We start from the raw sequence: 15,460 nt of genomic DNA, 5'->3' as shown, positions 1-15,460 counted from the left end.
AAAAATGCAGAGAATACAATCACCCACTGATCGTGTGCTTCATTGACTACTCAGAAGCCTTTGATACCATCCAACATGACCATTCTTGGAGGATACTGCAAGACATGCAGATTCCAAACACCAACAATAGATCAATAGACCAACAATAGATTCCACCAACAATAGACCATGGTGCGAACAGCAGTAGGTGACAGTGAGTGGTCTTCCACTGGGTAGGGTGTGAGACAAGGGTGTTTTTTGTCCCCAAGCCTCTTTACCATATATGCAAAATTTATTATGAGACAACCCTGTAAGATTTTTACAAAATGGAAGGAGCTGAATTTCCATTGGTGGACACCTCTTAACTGACTTCAATTATACTAATGACGCAACACTGTTTGTTGTAACCACCAATGCAATGCAGCAGTGTTGGAGTCTGTAGAAACAGTTAATGAGGAATCTGGGCTATTCTTGAATGCAATGAACACAAAATACATGTACGTTGATGCAACTAAAAAATTGGATACAAGCAGACATCATGATTAACGAGCAAGTTGTAGAGGAAGAAAATTATTTTAATTATCAGAGATCATATATACTCAATCAAGGAGACGTTTCCAAAGAATTCAGAAGAAGATTAAAGATGGCTCACTCAAATATGGCCTCCCTTAAGAAAGTGTGGAAAAACCATGGCATCTCAAAATGTACAAATGTGACTGGTGAAAAGGTGAAAAGCCTAATTTTTTCCATAGTGATTTTGGAAGTGAACTGTGGGAAGTCAATGCTGTTGACAAAAAGAAAATTGAAGCTTTTAAAATGTGGTGATGGCAAAGACTCCTGTGTATCTCCTGGATGGAAAAATAAAAGACTAATGGCTATTTTAGAAATATTATTAGAGAGATACAGACCCTGATGGCAGAAATCAACAGATGTACTTATGTACTTTGGTCATAAATGGCATAGAGATGATCATAAATGTCATAGAGATGTAAAGTTAGTAGGGAAGGAAAGGTTCAGGATCATCATAATAAGGGATGACCAGCAAAGAGATGAATGAATGATGTACAGCAGATCACTGGAAGGTCAGATGCTGAGTGCTTGAAGTTAACAATGGATTGATGAAGGCTTCTGAAAATTCTGCTATGATGTCACCAATATTCAGACATGAATAAATGGATTTACATATGTACTTACTTATGGAATAAGGTACTACTTAACATGAGCAAGACTGGAAGTCTCGGGCTGTTAGAAAACTGCTCTGTTGAAAAACCTATATGATAAAGTTTGTGGATGACACAAAGTTGGGAGGTATTGCCAATACTGAGAAGGATCAGGATATCATACAGGAAGATCTGGATAACCTTGTAAACTAGAGTAATAGAAATAGGATGAAATTTAATAGTGGAAAGTGCAAAGTCATGCATTTAGGAACTAATAACAAGAATTTCTACTATAAGCTGGGGATGCATAAGTTGGAAGTGACAGAGGAGGAGAAGGACCTGGGTGTATTGGTTGATCACAGGATGACTATGAGCCGCCAATGTGATGTGGCCATGAGAAAAGTTAATGTGGTCCAAGGATGCATCAGACGAGGTATTTCCAGTAGAGATAGAGAGGTGTTAATACCGTTATACAAGGCGCTGGTGAGATCTCATCTGGAATACTGTGTGCAGTTCTGGTCCTCCATGTTTAAGAAAGATTAATTCAAACTGGAACAGGTGCAAAGAAGGGCTACTAGGATGATCCGCGGAATGGAAAACCTGCCTTATGAGAGGAGACTCAAAGAGCTTGGCTTGTTTAGCCTAACCAAAAGAAGGCTGAGGGGAGATATGATTGCTCTCTATAAATACATCAGAGAGATAAATACCAGGGAGGGGGAGGAATTATTGAAGTTCAGCTCCAATGTGGATACAAGAACTAGTGGATATAAACTGGCCATCAGGAAGTTTAGACTTGAAATTAGACGCAGGTTTCTAACCATTAGAGGAGTGAAGTTCTGGAATAGCCTTCCAAGGGAAAGGGCGGGGGGGAAGGGGCAAAAAACCTAGCTGGCTTCAAAACTGAGCTTGATAAATTTATGGAGGGGATGGTATGATGGGACAGCCTAATTTAGCAATTGACTGATCTTTGACTACTGGTGGTAGATATGCCAGTGGACTGTGAAGGGATGTTAGATGGGGTCGGTTCTGAGTTATTACAGAGAATTCTTTCTTGGGTGTCTGACTGGTGAGTCTTCCCATATACTCAGGGTTTAGCTGATTGCCATATTTGGGGTCAGGAAGGAATTTCCCCCCAGTTCAGATTGGCAAAGGCTCTGTGGGTTTTTCATATTGGTCCCTTCTGACCTGAGAGTCTATGAGTCTACATGCATCTATAAAAATTTCTGAAGAAGGTATAAAAATATTTGGGTAGTTTAAATTACATACCTAGTTGAGTTTTATACAACTAATTTCTTAAACTTATGAACACAAAATATGTTGTACACTAAACTTTTTAGGGTTTTATATATTTGTGGTTTGCATTGGATCACGTCCCTGTTCAAATAGTGACAAAATGTAAAGCTTCTGTAACAATTTGATAATAAAGTTGTCTATGATATGGAAGCCAACTGAAAAATAAACACATGATATTTTGAGATGAGAACAGAAGTCACACCCAAGCTGTTTTGATAGAGTATAGACACAGGATGTGCTGCACTTAAGAACTATGTGTGCACAAATGTCTGAACAGCCTAGGAAGCATACAGTATATTGACAAGCTCCTGTCCATGGCAAAACACTTATCTCTTGCAGGAAACATTGCACATTCTAAGGAAGTTGCTTGCTGACATTTCAGAATTAAAAGATAAGCAACTTGTTGAATGATATAAGAAAATGCTAAAAACCTTCTTGGTATACTGTATATTTTTAACAGTCTTAGCTTGGACTATGTTAAATATTATTTGAAATTATCTGCCTGATATCATGTTAATCTGAATCAACATTTTTTAAGTTGCTTTAGGCATTATGCAGAATTGAAATTTTCAAAATATGCAGTTCTCATTCAGGTAAAGAACATTAACTGTCATCTTTTTAGTTTGCTTTAAATCCCAAGATACATTTTATCTACACATTATGCTTTACTTTGTGTTTTACTGAAAGCTCTAATATTCTAAGGCTGGGAAAACAGTAAATATAAATGACACAAAGGAATGAATATACAGCAACACAGCTGTTAACTTTGAGTCCAATCCTGCTGTCCTTATCTGAGCAAAATTCACACTGTTGTCAAATAGAATTTTGCCTGAGTAAGGACTGCAGGATTTGGTCCTTCTCCTGTAACAATAAAGAGATTCTACAAAATGATCAAAAATCTAATCTACCTTTTCTCATCAATGAATTATTTAAAAAAAAAAAAAAAAAAAAAAAAAAAAGGTCATATTATTCAGTAACAGAAGAAGATCCTGAAGGTTCAAGGGTTAATGGATTATAAGTATGTAGATGTGGGGCCAACTGACCACCTGATGTAAACTTGTGCAACTCCATTGACTTCAGTAGAGTGATGCATATTTGCCCTGTGCCAAATTTGGCCCATGAAATGTAGACTTCCAGAAGTAAATAAGGAAACCTCACCTGGTGATAGCTTAAGAGACAGTGGCCAGTTGGGCACCCACTGTGAGGAAGGCAAACTGCTATAAATGTTCTTTTAAAAGAATCAATTGCTGACAGATAATCTGTCCTCCTTCTAATGGGGTCCCATTGAAGTCACTGGGAGATTTTCCACTCACTTCAATGGCAGTAGGATCAGGCCTATGTAGAGTTCTAGTTGCTTAAAGTTAGGATGAAAGGCACATCTGAGATTATTCCCTGGTTTTTCTAGATTCCAGTACACTTCAAGTGAGTTAGGGTTTGTAATCCAGAGATAACATTTTTTTCATTGTATGACTAATATAGTTTTGCTCGTAATCTTTCAAGGAAAAAACACTTTCTTCACAAAACATAAATTATCATATTCCTTTCTATCATTCACACACAGATGTCTATACAATTAAGCAATATGCAGTGGCTTATATGAAAGCTAAACATTCAAAGATCTTACTTAAAGTTGAAGTGAAAATACACATTTGCATGTGTCTATATGTATGTATACAGCATATGAACTCATGAGAAGATATAATAATATGTAGAAGAAAAATAAGAGGAGAAATATTGTTATTTAATGAATAGCCTGTATTATCTTTCTTTGTCATAACAAGTTCCAATTTCAAGGAAGTCTTTTAGAAAGTACATGGGAGAAATGTGTTAAATGGAGAACAAACTATGCTGAATATGAGCAAATGAAACAAACAAACTCTTTTTTTAAAAAATCAAATATTTAATGCATTAGAGACCTGTCAGTTACTTCTCTTTAGATAGTGATCTTTGAAACTAAAAGCTTGCTTAGAACTATTGGTTTTCTCTTTTGCAAAAGAAGTAATTCAGACCTCCCACCAAAGATACATTTGAGTTTATCATAACAGGATCAGAATTAATATGAAAGAAATTGTATCATTCTTCAATATCATATTCCAAACACAGTACTTCCCAATGCTCTTTTTTTCCCTCTTTTTCTTTCATCTTATCAGTGGAAAGTCAAATGGGGACCATGACTGTGAATCGCCTACTTCTCTGTTGACCCAGAGTTGTCCAGAGGAGATCAACCCTGAGACAAAAGCCAAGATAGAGGAGGAAGCTTATAACAAAGGGTGAGAATGTTTATGTGAACTGAATTGCCCAAGGGGTGTTTACCAAGTTAGGATGCATCCTTTAATAATACAAAGCAATTGTACGTGTATGTGCACCCCTTTCACCTCTTCATGCAAATGATAGCCAAATACTGCAAAGTAAGTGGTTGATAGAAACAATATTTACTGAATTCCCCTAAAAAGACCAAGCCTACTATCAACAATATGTTAATATGATGTTAATGTGTAAATAATATAGGAATAACTACTCCAGATGAAGTGTAAATTAAAAGAATTCTGATAATGTGCAATAGTTTTTAATGTTTCTGTACAATAGCTGATATGCTGAATTAGATGTTTATTTTACTGTTCATGATAGCTTGTCTAGCATCATAGCAGCTAGCACTTATTTAAGAAACTAAGGAACAAAATTTTATTACAGATATAAAAATAACAAAAGCTAGATAAAAATTGACAATTAGAACAATTGCTAACCCAATAGATATGCTCTACCATACCTCATGCCCTGAAGCTCATTAGTCTAAGCTTTGGTTCCAGCAAACTCCCAAAAGGAGCGATTTTCAACACAGGACTCTTAACTGAGAGAATTCTACTTCCAGCCCTGAAGCGTTTTACACTAGGAACTGACAACAAGAGCTACCCTGCTAGTTTTAACTGCTGCAGTGGGATACTGGGTGAGAGGTTTTATCTCAGATAACTGTATCCCAGCCTCCTCAGAGCTTCAGAGATTATCACCAACACTTAAATCTGCAGCCAGAAGTGAACAGGAATCCATAGGTGAACATGGTCACAGCAATTCATCCCAATCTGTATTCAACACAAGCTGTAGTTTCTGGGTGAACTTCAAGGGTAGCTCTTCTACATGAATTGTGTTGCATTAGTCCAAACTGGAGGTAGCACAGTCCTGGATAACTTGCAAAGTCAACAATATAGAGAAATGTTTGCAGTCTCCTAGACATGTCTAACTAAGGAAATACTTCATGGGCCCTTACTGCTGCTCTCCGAGATCAGGGGATATGCAATAAGAACTCCAAAGATGTGATGAACACAGTTGGTGAAAGGTGGGCAATTTTCCAGGAAATCACTTCCATTTTATCTGAGTCGAGTCATAGCTGGTCACCTTTCAACCCCAAAACTAGTCTTGATCGGACATTGGGAGAGCAGCAAGACTGTAGAATCTGGACTCAGTGAAAAGGAGATGTAAAGCTGAATATCATCAGCATTGTAATGATAGGACAGCCCAAAACATCTCCCTAGGCCTTGATCCTGCAAAGTGCACAGCAGGGTCTGTGCTTCAGCACAAAGTTGAGCCGAGAATTTATATGGGCATGAGTAAGACTAGACATAGCCTTTTGCACAAAGCAGAAATAAGTCTCATGCCCCTTGTGCACCCACTCCACAAGAGCTCCAAGTAATCAAGGGACAGGGAGTCCATCTATCTCCGAGTGTAAACCACAGAATAAGCTCCACCATCCTGACAAGTGTGAGGAAAGGCACTGAATTCATCCCAAAGAAGCTAATGATAATAGTGTGTCAATTGCTTCCAGTCCCATCCCAAAAATAAAGTCCAGAATGTGTCCAAAGTGAGTCAAAACCCACCTCTCCCATGCAATACCAAAGCAGTTGTGATCAAATGAGAACTATACCCCACATTTGCAAGGGGATGGACTCCGTGATCTGATAGGTTCATCTTAGTTAGAAAAACTATGTTGGAGGAAGGGATAGTGGGAACATGAGATATCTTAGTGGCCTCTTCCAATATTTTCCTGTTGCGTAGACACCACAGCACAAGTGGTATTTTTATTTAATTTAATATGTTAACCAAATAGCCAGTTCTTAACTGACAAGAAAGAGGTATTTGTTTGGCCCTGCTACTAAGAAACACATGTTTTGTTTAAAGTTATCAGGAAGGCTTAAAGAAAACCAAAGAACTTCATGAGCTCAAAGAGGAAGACGAAGAGAAAACAAATGAAACCTCTGATGAGCGTGAAGAGGGTGAAAATGAAGAGATAAATAATATGAAAAGCAGGTGAGAATCCAGTGTGGTGCATCTTCCAGGAGACAGGAGATACACAGCAGAGTACTTCACACAGTTATCCAAATCTCTCAGTATTTTTTGGCTTCCCTCCAGGAATACCTTCTGAATGTTGCAGCTAAATTATAATCTCCAAAGGCCTGATACTGAAAAGTAATGAGCACCTGAAATTCCCATGGACTTTGGAAGCTGCAGATGCTCAGCATCTCTCAAGATCAGGCATTCAGTTTATGCATGCACCACTTGCTTCAGTAAATGCTGAATTTGCAGGCACATATGTGCAATATGCAATCACAATGGGTGCACATGCAAACACATAGCCCTATGTTCTGCCTTGCGGGGTGTGGCAGCACAAACCCCTCTCCCATGACAGTGCAGCTTACTCTGGTCCTATTCTGCAGGATAGTGTAGGGTGGGGAGGCATGGACTTGCCTCCTTCCCATTCCTATTTGATCCATTTGCTGTACCTATGTACCCCCAGAGGAATTTGAAAAACCGGGCACAGTCCAGCCCTGAGAGTGAGAGTCAGCAGCCTTTAGAAATTTGTCCCTTAATGTTTTCAGGGATATGCAGATGCCTTCACAAAAGCATCAGGCCAGGACTCTATTAGGGAAAACGTATTTCTCAATGTATACATTAAGAAAACCACCCAAGAAAGCTCACATATAGGGCAAAGGGTCTCCTTGCTTAGGTAAAAGCAACATTTCACAGGTGTGTATCACATAAACTCCTGTAAAAGATAATAATGATTGAGAGGTGAGCAGATAGATGTGCAGTTAAGAGATTCAATTCCATGTGCACTTCTGTATCTGTTATGTATTTAGAGGTCAATTAAGCAAAAATAAATCCAGCTCCTTTTGCTTTCCAAGTCTGCACAAAGGCAGAAAAGCCCTGTTAAATCAACCTCTACAGTGTGTGTAATAGAGCCAAGCAAAAATCAGAATTTCTGAACCATGAGAAAATCTGATGTATCAACATTTGTTTTTGTCCCTAATTGGGACAAAATGTTGAAATACCAAAGTTTTTCACAGAACAAAATATTCCATACAATTTCAATTGGGAAATGTCTAAACATTTTTTGAGCAAAACAAACATTGTTACTTTCCCGAATCAAAATGTTTCATTTTGGTTTGTTGAACCAACTCAAGCCACTTAGTTTTAAGTCACATCATCATTAACACCATTTGCCTCCTGGGAGCTGTAATTCAAGAGCCTGATGCTCTGTGAACCAGGCTCCCTGGCTGGCCTACATCTCCCAGGATTCAGCTTGGTCAGAAGCAGTGTCTGTTGCATCCTGGGAGACGTAGTCTAACATGGGAACCCAGTTCTGAAGAGAGAATTGGGGCCCAAACTAAAACTCCCATGAGACAATATGGCACACTAAAGAAACACTGTTTAATGTTGAACTAACTCAAAAGAAAACTTCAGGTCAGTTTAACAAACCAAAATATTTTGTTTTAGTTTTCTTAGGGAAAATGTCAATTTCATAGAAACTGCATTTTCTGTTGCAGAAAAAAACAATTTTAATGGAAAGTTCCCAACCAACTCTATGCATGGAAGAAGGTGTTTTTTCTTTCATTGTTCATGTTGTTTTTGTTTATCTGAACTATAGGATTTTTTTTAAACACATGGTTTTAAAGATTATTAGGCTGGAGATAGTGAACATCTGTTTCAGTGTATGACCATATTCAAACTGTTGTGTGAGGTGGGCTTACTTATGGGCAAAAGTGATGTGGATTCTAGGATGTGTACTGCAATGGACAGGAGCCCTTAATAAAGGTTCTGAAACTTCTTCCTCTCACACTGTTTAATGGGACTTTTGAGTCCAGTACCGGGCATCTGACCTGAAGCCTTGATGCATAATTTAAAAGGCTTGCTGCAGCTAACTGCCCTTTGCTCATGCAGGTAGGCTGATGTTCTTGTGTGGAGGTACCATTCTATCTGATTGTACCTACACATTCTTATATTTTAAAAAACAGGCATTTGTACATTACAGAAGCACAGACCATTGACCGAAGCAGGTAGTGCATCTGACCATAAGCTGAGGCAGGTCAAGGAGGAATCCAAAGATCCCAAACCTCTTCGTTCTGAGGTCCACCATCTTTTGCCCCATAATTCGTCCTCCTTCTAAACATCTGCAAACATGTGGCCCATCCCTTGTTCAGAAGGTCAGCCTCCCTACTGGCATGTCATGAAGACATATATTGGAAAAGAACTTTTCTAAAATTATTTAACTTAATTAAACAAATTGTGAGCTAAACAGGATCTGAAATATTGTCAGCTTCTAGTAATGAGACAGGCCTTTTAGAAAGAGAGGGAACCAGAGAACTGGAAGTCTGGACTTATGACCCTTAGGGGACTCTGGAAAAGTAACTCACTAAATATTGATCTATATTTTCAATGTATTTGTAAAAAGGACATAACAATATGGGTTTTTATCTAGTAGAGAGTGTTGGTTCTTATTTGAAAAGATGATACAGCATATAATTGCAAAGTTATTAATAGTCAAAGTATTAAGATAATTTGTGTATATGATTATTATAGAAGAACACTTATATCTTTTTTCCATTTTACAGCAAACTTGAAGTTGTTATTAATTATTTACATATACTGTACCCAAAACTGTGTAAACACTGGAATGTGGTCTGGATTGTAGCAGCTGCGATAATCGTTTTTGCTGCGCTGTTGGCGATCTACCATTCATACAACTCCTGTGTTGAATTATCAGATGGACCCCAGGGGAAAGCCACCTGTTCTGCTGTCCAACAATACTCCTGGTGGAATTCAGGACTTCAGCAAGAGCAAGGCACAGAATAATAAACAAATGATAAAATATTTACGGTACATCAGTAAGCACACACTTTAAGACACAGTTGTTAAAGCCAGGTAGCACTTTGTCATTTTCTGGTTGTTAAATGTGATCAGTAAGCCACACTAGTTATTCTACACCATCAGGCTTGGGAATGGATTGTGATTTAGTGAAACTGACCATCTGATAAATACTTCTGTCTTTTTATCATGATAATTGTATCTGACTGCTATGACTCAGTACGAATATAGTCACATCTAAATCATGCAAAGATTGTGACAGTCACCAGCAATAGCCAGGACATTCAAAGGGAAGATTGATACCTGAGACCTTAATTCCTGCACTTTTGAGGAAAGCCATAAAAGCTACCAGTTATAGAGTATCTGCTTTAACTTTGCATTTCCTGGCTTTTGTTGATTGATGTTGTAACTTTCACAGCAATTTATATATAGGATTTAAAAAAATAATAATGTCCTTATTTAAAATGGGTGGGTGGGAAAGGAAGGCCTTCTGTTGAGGACTAAAAATATTATATTGGGCCAAATATATCCTTTATGTATTTCCAAAGCACGAGTTACACTAGGGGTGAGGTTGGCCCAATAATCACGCAACAATGCAAAATGGAATGCTGACTAAATACATGTTTTGTATTGCTATTCAGAATGTATTGCAAGAGGGAAACTTCTCCATTGTTTGAATAGGGTGTATGTGAAGGGCTAAAGCCATGTCTGGATGGCACAGCAGCTAGTGCCCAGTGTGTCCTCTGCTCTCAGAGCCTCTTTGTATTTTGAAGGGAGTTCCTGTGTGGTGCATTTTGGTACTCTTCTGAACGAGAGTGCAGTACATTCCCCACAAGCAGTACTACTGATTGCAGCAAAATAATTGCTGCTTGGCAGGTAGAAATGTCCCCTAAGCCTCAGACCACAGCAGACTGGGACAAGGGATGAAGGCCAGCAGATGGATTCTGCCCTGCTGCTTGCACTGAAGACAGGGACTCCCTATGTCCTCTTCATCCCCTGGTATACCATATAGCACTGGTGGGAGCTGAGCCCTGATGGTGTTTAAAGTGCTTACTGATTTAATATCCTCATGGAAAGAGGTCACTGTGCACGTTCAGCAGCTCATTTTAGAATCTAATGTGGGGTGTGTTAGCTGTTCTAATATATTTTCAAAACTCCAACAAGTTATTAGGCTATTACAGATTAATCATTTGCCCACATTTTTTTAAATAATCCACTTATCTGGGAGTTATAGAAGCTCACGGAAGGATAAGAAAATATTTACCCAACATCAAAGTTTTTGTGCATGTATAATTTCAAAATGGCCAAAGCGTTTTTTGAAGAATATTCACCCTTGGGCTAAGGTACTGAAATGTATGGCACTTAATAGTATGTTGTATGTACCTGCAGAACTTGAGTTGGGATTCCTGGTCGAGTATGTTCATCTTTCCATTGGTATGCACTTGAATGCAGCTGGACATTCAAAGTGAGTGTGATATTGGAGTGCATTGTTGGGTCTCAGATGTGTCGGTGTTCTTGTGGGATTATGAATCTAGTTTTCTGAGTGACAAACAGGGCAGTTTCCCCTTGGGAAGGATGAGAAAGCCTGTGCAGTACATAATTCTGGCTCATCTGCAGCCAGTAGCAGCCTGTTTTCTTTCCATGTGGTCCCCAAATTCTCAGCAAATGAAACTAGCTGGGAGAATAAAGGTTTTTAACTGACTCCAAAGTAGATTTCTCCCACCAAAAATAACTACTAAAACTCTCTGGAGAGATGTTTCTCTTTAACCAACTTGCTTCTTTTACTGCATTTCTCAGACAGACATTGCTCCAGGAAAATATCAGATGGCCACCGTTGTTGCTAAACAAATTGTGCTTGATTTAGCCATTTGGTGTATTTTAATTTAAAAAAAGCTGTGGAGCAGTAAAAGAATCGAAGTGATTAAGGAAGCTCAGTAAGGCTAAAGGGAATGTGCCATTAGTTCTCTAACTGTAAACAGTAAAGAATCAGACAAATAAACAATTGAGTTTTATACATTTTCCATCAGTTTGGGTGCAGTTAGAAGGCCTGACGGATTCAGACTCCTCCATTCCAAAAGATGGACTTTATCAAATGATGAAATTAGTATGTTTGATGATGTGAGCATTGGTGTGACCAAGTGCCCTTTGCATTGGTACTCATTATTCCTGTGGCTCAATCAGGGCCAAATCCCTCTGCCCTTACTCACGTATGCTCTCATCCAGCAAAGTATTTATGCATGTGCCCTAACTTTAAGCACATGTGGAATCACACTGACTTCAGTGAGTCTGCTCACATGTTTAAATTTAGGTATGTATGTAAGTGCTTTGTTGGATCTTGACCACAGGGTGAAAGTCACCCCTGTACAGAGGGCCTGCACAAGTTATGCACACCCCGTCTGGGACTTAATTAGTGCTTTGGCCTTTTGTGAGCTCACTGCACAAGGGTGAATTTCACCCATGAGTCGTTCCATTGGTTTGAGAGGAATTACATCCATTGGTCAGATAAGCAGAATTTAGCCTGTAGAGTCTGTAGCTATTGGGAGCTGGGGAGTGTTGGGTAGGGAGAGGACGGAAAAAGAGCAAGGTGTTTTAAAGGGGATTAGACGATGAAAATGAAAAAGTTAAAAATACATTTTGGGATTATTTTTAAACCTACTGTAATTAAGCTGCCCACTTAAAATAATAGCACCACAGTGGCTAACAGCATAATATATACTTTACCTTGTTCAACTAGTTAATGAATATACTTTTGTGTTTAGTGAAATTTAGGGTTTAGCTAAAAAAAATTCTCACATCAAATTTTGTCAGTCTGCTTTTAATTTACTATATCTGAAAAGAAAACTTCTATTCTCTGTGTTCATAAGGCATGTCAGACTACAAACAATAGGTCAGTTATTTATACTATTAATAATGAAATAGTTTTTTTGGAGTGCAATATTTATTTTTCTGCTTCAACAAGACACATTTATTGTTTCTCATGCACAGCACTGATGTTTTTAGTAGAAAAAATTGAAAAGGGGCACTATTTTTTGTGTATCATATTATTTAAATTTGTAACATTGTAAGACCTTGCACAAGTGTGCTAGTATTGTACTGTATAGTATCACATACTTGAGTTTTGAAATAAAAAATGGTTTCAAAGTCCTTTCCATTGCTAGCACAAGACTTGTTTAAGACATGCACATATATCGAAGACTATAGTTGTTAAGCTGAATCCTACCCATATACAGGTTCTTGCTAGGAACCACAGCAACAATTTAATGATGAACCAGTAATTAAGGTTTCCATTCCACACTTACTTCCACTCGGCTTATTATGTAATTTGAATAAAAGAAGTATAAAGCGTCAGTGCTTCATCCCAGTGATGTAAGAGCAGGCTATGTCCTTCTGGAACTTTGGGTACATCTCAAGGAAACTTGTCATTTGCCAAGAAGGTGTGCACCATAGCCTTCTAATAAAATGAAAATAAGCTCTTTTTTTTTTAAATGCTTTGGCCATTTTTTAATGGTTTACATTTGTTTTGCTAAATACCCAGGTCATCACATTTAAATTAAATTAAATTTTTTAAATATTAGCACAACATTAGCTTTCTTGCAGTTTTTGGAACTTCCACATTGTTCCAAGAGTTTTTGAAAATCAAGATTAGTGGTCCAGGCAAGCTCTTTTAAAACTCTTGGTTGCAATTTATGCAATTTATGCAAACTTGCTGATTTAAAAATGTCTAACTTTAGTAGCTGCCCTTTAACATCCTCGTGTGGAGTTGTTATTGGAATGGAAAATGTTACATCATGATTATATGATATGACTACATTATCTGTTTTTCCCAGATAAAATACAGAAATATTTATTGAATACTTCTGCTTTTTCTGAATTACTATTGACAATTCTACCATTTCCAACCACTAATGGACCAATGCTATTGTTAGAATTCTCTTTGTTCCCAATGAACTTTAAAAACTCCGTGTTGTCCTTAACTCTACTAGCCATAGCTTTGTCCTTGTGTCCTTTTGCTTCCCTTATCAATTTTATACAATCCCTAGCTTCTGATTTATCTTTATTACTATCAACTTCTACTATTAGATGATGCAAAAGAAGCAAACAGTGGTATTTTTCAGGATTAGCTAAACCAGTGGCAGACTCCTTTTTTCAATGGAAGAAGAGTTTGTAAACTTCCTTGTGACAAGTCTTAAGTGTTGCTGGCATTCCTGTAAAGCAGGGCACGCTGACCCTCTAAGGCAGAATACAAGTCTGAAACTGCTTGTTTCCATGTTCAGGACAGAATGAGTGGAATTCTAGGAGATTTACTTCCCAAGACTGATGAGAGATGTATGCTTTGCATCAATGCATGATGTGAAAGGGGGCATGGATATAAAGCACTCCCTTTTCCTCTGGGAAAGAAAGACCAGGGAAGGAGCAAGACCTGCTGTGGGTCTCCCTGCAGAGAGGGGGAGAGAAAGAGAGAGAAGGAAGGGGACAGGAAATCAGGGTCTCTAGTTCAAGGGCTTGGAAAACCTGGGTTGGACATTTTGAAGAAGCCAGTGAAAATTTACATGAAGTACCAAGGAAGCCCGGCATTTGTGGCAAAACAAAGGAAGTAGCTTTGAGAGGGAAGAGAAACAGATGTCGATTGGGGGTCAGACCTGATGAGAAGTTGGGGGGTGAGACCTGGGTGCCTCCTTCATTGTTGGAGGCCCAAGGCTGGTACTTGTTGAACAGGGGAGGCACAAACTCCCCTTTGACTCTGAGGGACTAGTGGGAGGGGTTGCTGTTGTACCCTAGAGAGGGGAGAAGAATGAAGATTTGTATATTTTAGGTGAGAGTTGAACTTGGAATCTCCAAGAGAGTGATGGGTGAAGGGCCACAGAGACGCAGGAGAGCTGTGATACAGAGAGAGGGGCTGGGTGAAGGGTTTGGACTTTTTATTTTACTGGGCTGGCCTTTTGTTACTCTAGAAACACCAATCTCTCCGGCAGGTGGTGTTGGCACCAGGAAACAAGGTCCTGAGATTTGTAAACAGATCGTATTGAGTTGAGAATCTCTACTGCGCCTCGCCCATGTGCATCCCATGTGGTCCCTTTACCAATCACCACAGAGCCCAGTTTGGAGTCATCTGACACGGCCCAATGACTTTTGTGAGAGTAACAGAATCCGAACAATCACAAACTCACTGAAATTAACAACGTTCATCAGCACTTCTAAATAGTTTTGTGAACATTAGCACTTCTAAAACTCTGGCACCAGATGCTGACAATCTTCCTGACCACATATTCTAATAAATTGTGTTTATTGTCCATTAATAAACATACATCTGTCATAACACTGATCCTAATGTCAGGCAAGTTACAATGAAGAACAAACTCTTATTTTGCTTCCCTGTCTGAAGGGCAGCTTCTTCCTCTCTAATTTCCATTTTAGCTGTTCCAAAAGCCTGTGAAAAATCACAGTTTAACTGCCCACTGTTACAAAGGTTCTTAAGCCTTCGGCAACTAAAAGGTCTTTGTTTAAAACCCTTTTGATCTCTCTGTTTGTTTAGGCAAAACTCTCTTTGAAGTCAACAAGTCCGGACAGAATTTGGCTAATCTAATTTGCCTAAGTGAAGACTGCAGGGTTTGGCACATAGTATTAGAGGTGAGAGTGGTAGTGACCATTCAGCTTTGAAACAAGCCTCTCCTCGGAAACCTACCTGAGTAACTTTGCTAACTCACATGGCAGTGGGAATTATTGCATATTAGCAGGTCCACCTAATCCAAATTAGAGACAGTGGGTCTTATTGACCATGGAATAACTTCAGTGGGAGTTAAGGGCACTCAGCCCCTCACAGGAGATCCTCAGCACCTTATTAAATCAGGCTTTTTATTTGCAGAACTAGCTGCTCAGGCCTATAGCCAGTGGGT

At 38.7% G+C, this 15,460-nt stretch overlaps 1 protein-coding gene across 12 annotated transcripts in view; it reads left to right on the top strand.

The window, feature by feature from the left end:
* IRAG1 (inositol 1,4,5-triphosphate receptor associated 1) overlaps positions 1 to 12,710 on the top strand; it is a 174,952-nt gene extending 162,242 nt beyond the window's left edge. For all 12 annotated transcript variants that reach the window (XM_067540803.1, XM_067540801.1, XM_067540802.1 and 9 more), the window contains 3 exons: positions 4,583 to 4,702; positions 6,603 to 6,731; positions 9,314 to 12,710. In XM_067540803.1, coding sequence (XP_067396904.1) covers positions 4,583 to 4,702; positions 6,603 to 6,731; positions 9,314 to 9,554 — 490 coding nt within the window. In that variant the 3' untranslated portion in view covers positions 9,555 to 12,710. The remainder of the gene's footprint in view (positions 1 to 4,582; positions 4,703 to 6,602; positions 6,732 to 9,313) is intronic.
* The last annotated feature ends 2,750 nt before the right edge of the window (positions 12,711 to 15,460 follow it).

This window comes from Emydura macquarii, unplaced genomic scaffold (assembly GCF_026122565.2).
Source record: "Emydura macquarii macquarii isolate MOO-44397 ecotype Brisbane River unplaced genomic scaffold, CSIRO-AGI_Emac_v2 contig_587, whole genome shotgun sequence".
NCBI lineage: Eukaryota > Metazoa > Chordata > Testudines > Chelidae > Emydura > Emydura macquarii.
Note: the sequence above shows the minus strand (reverse complement) of the source record. Positions and strands in the feature narration are given on the sequence as shown.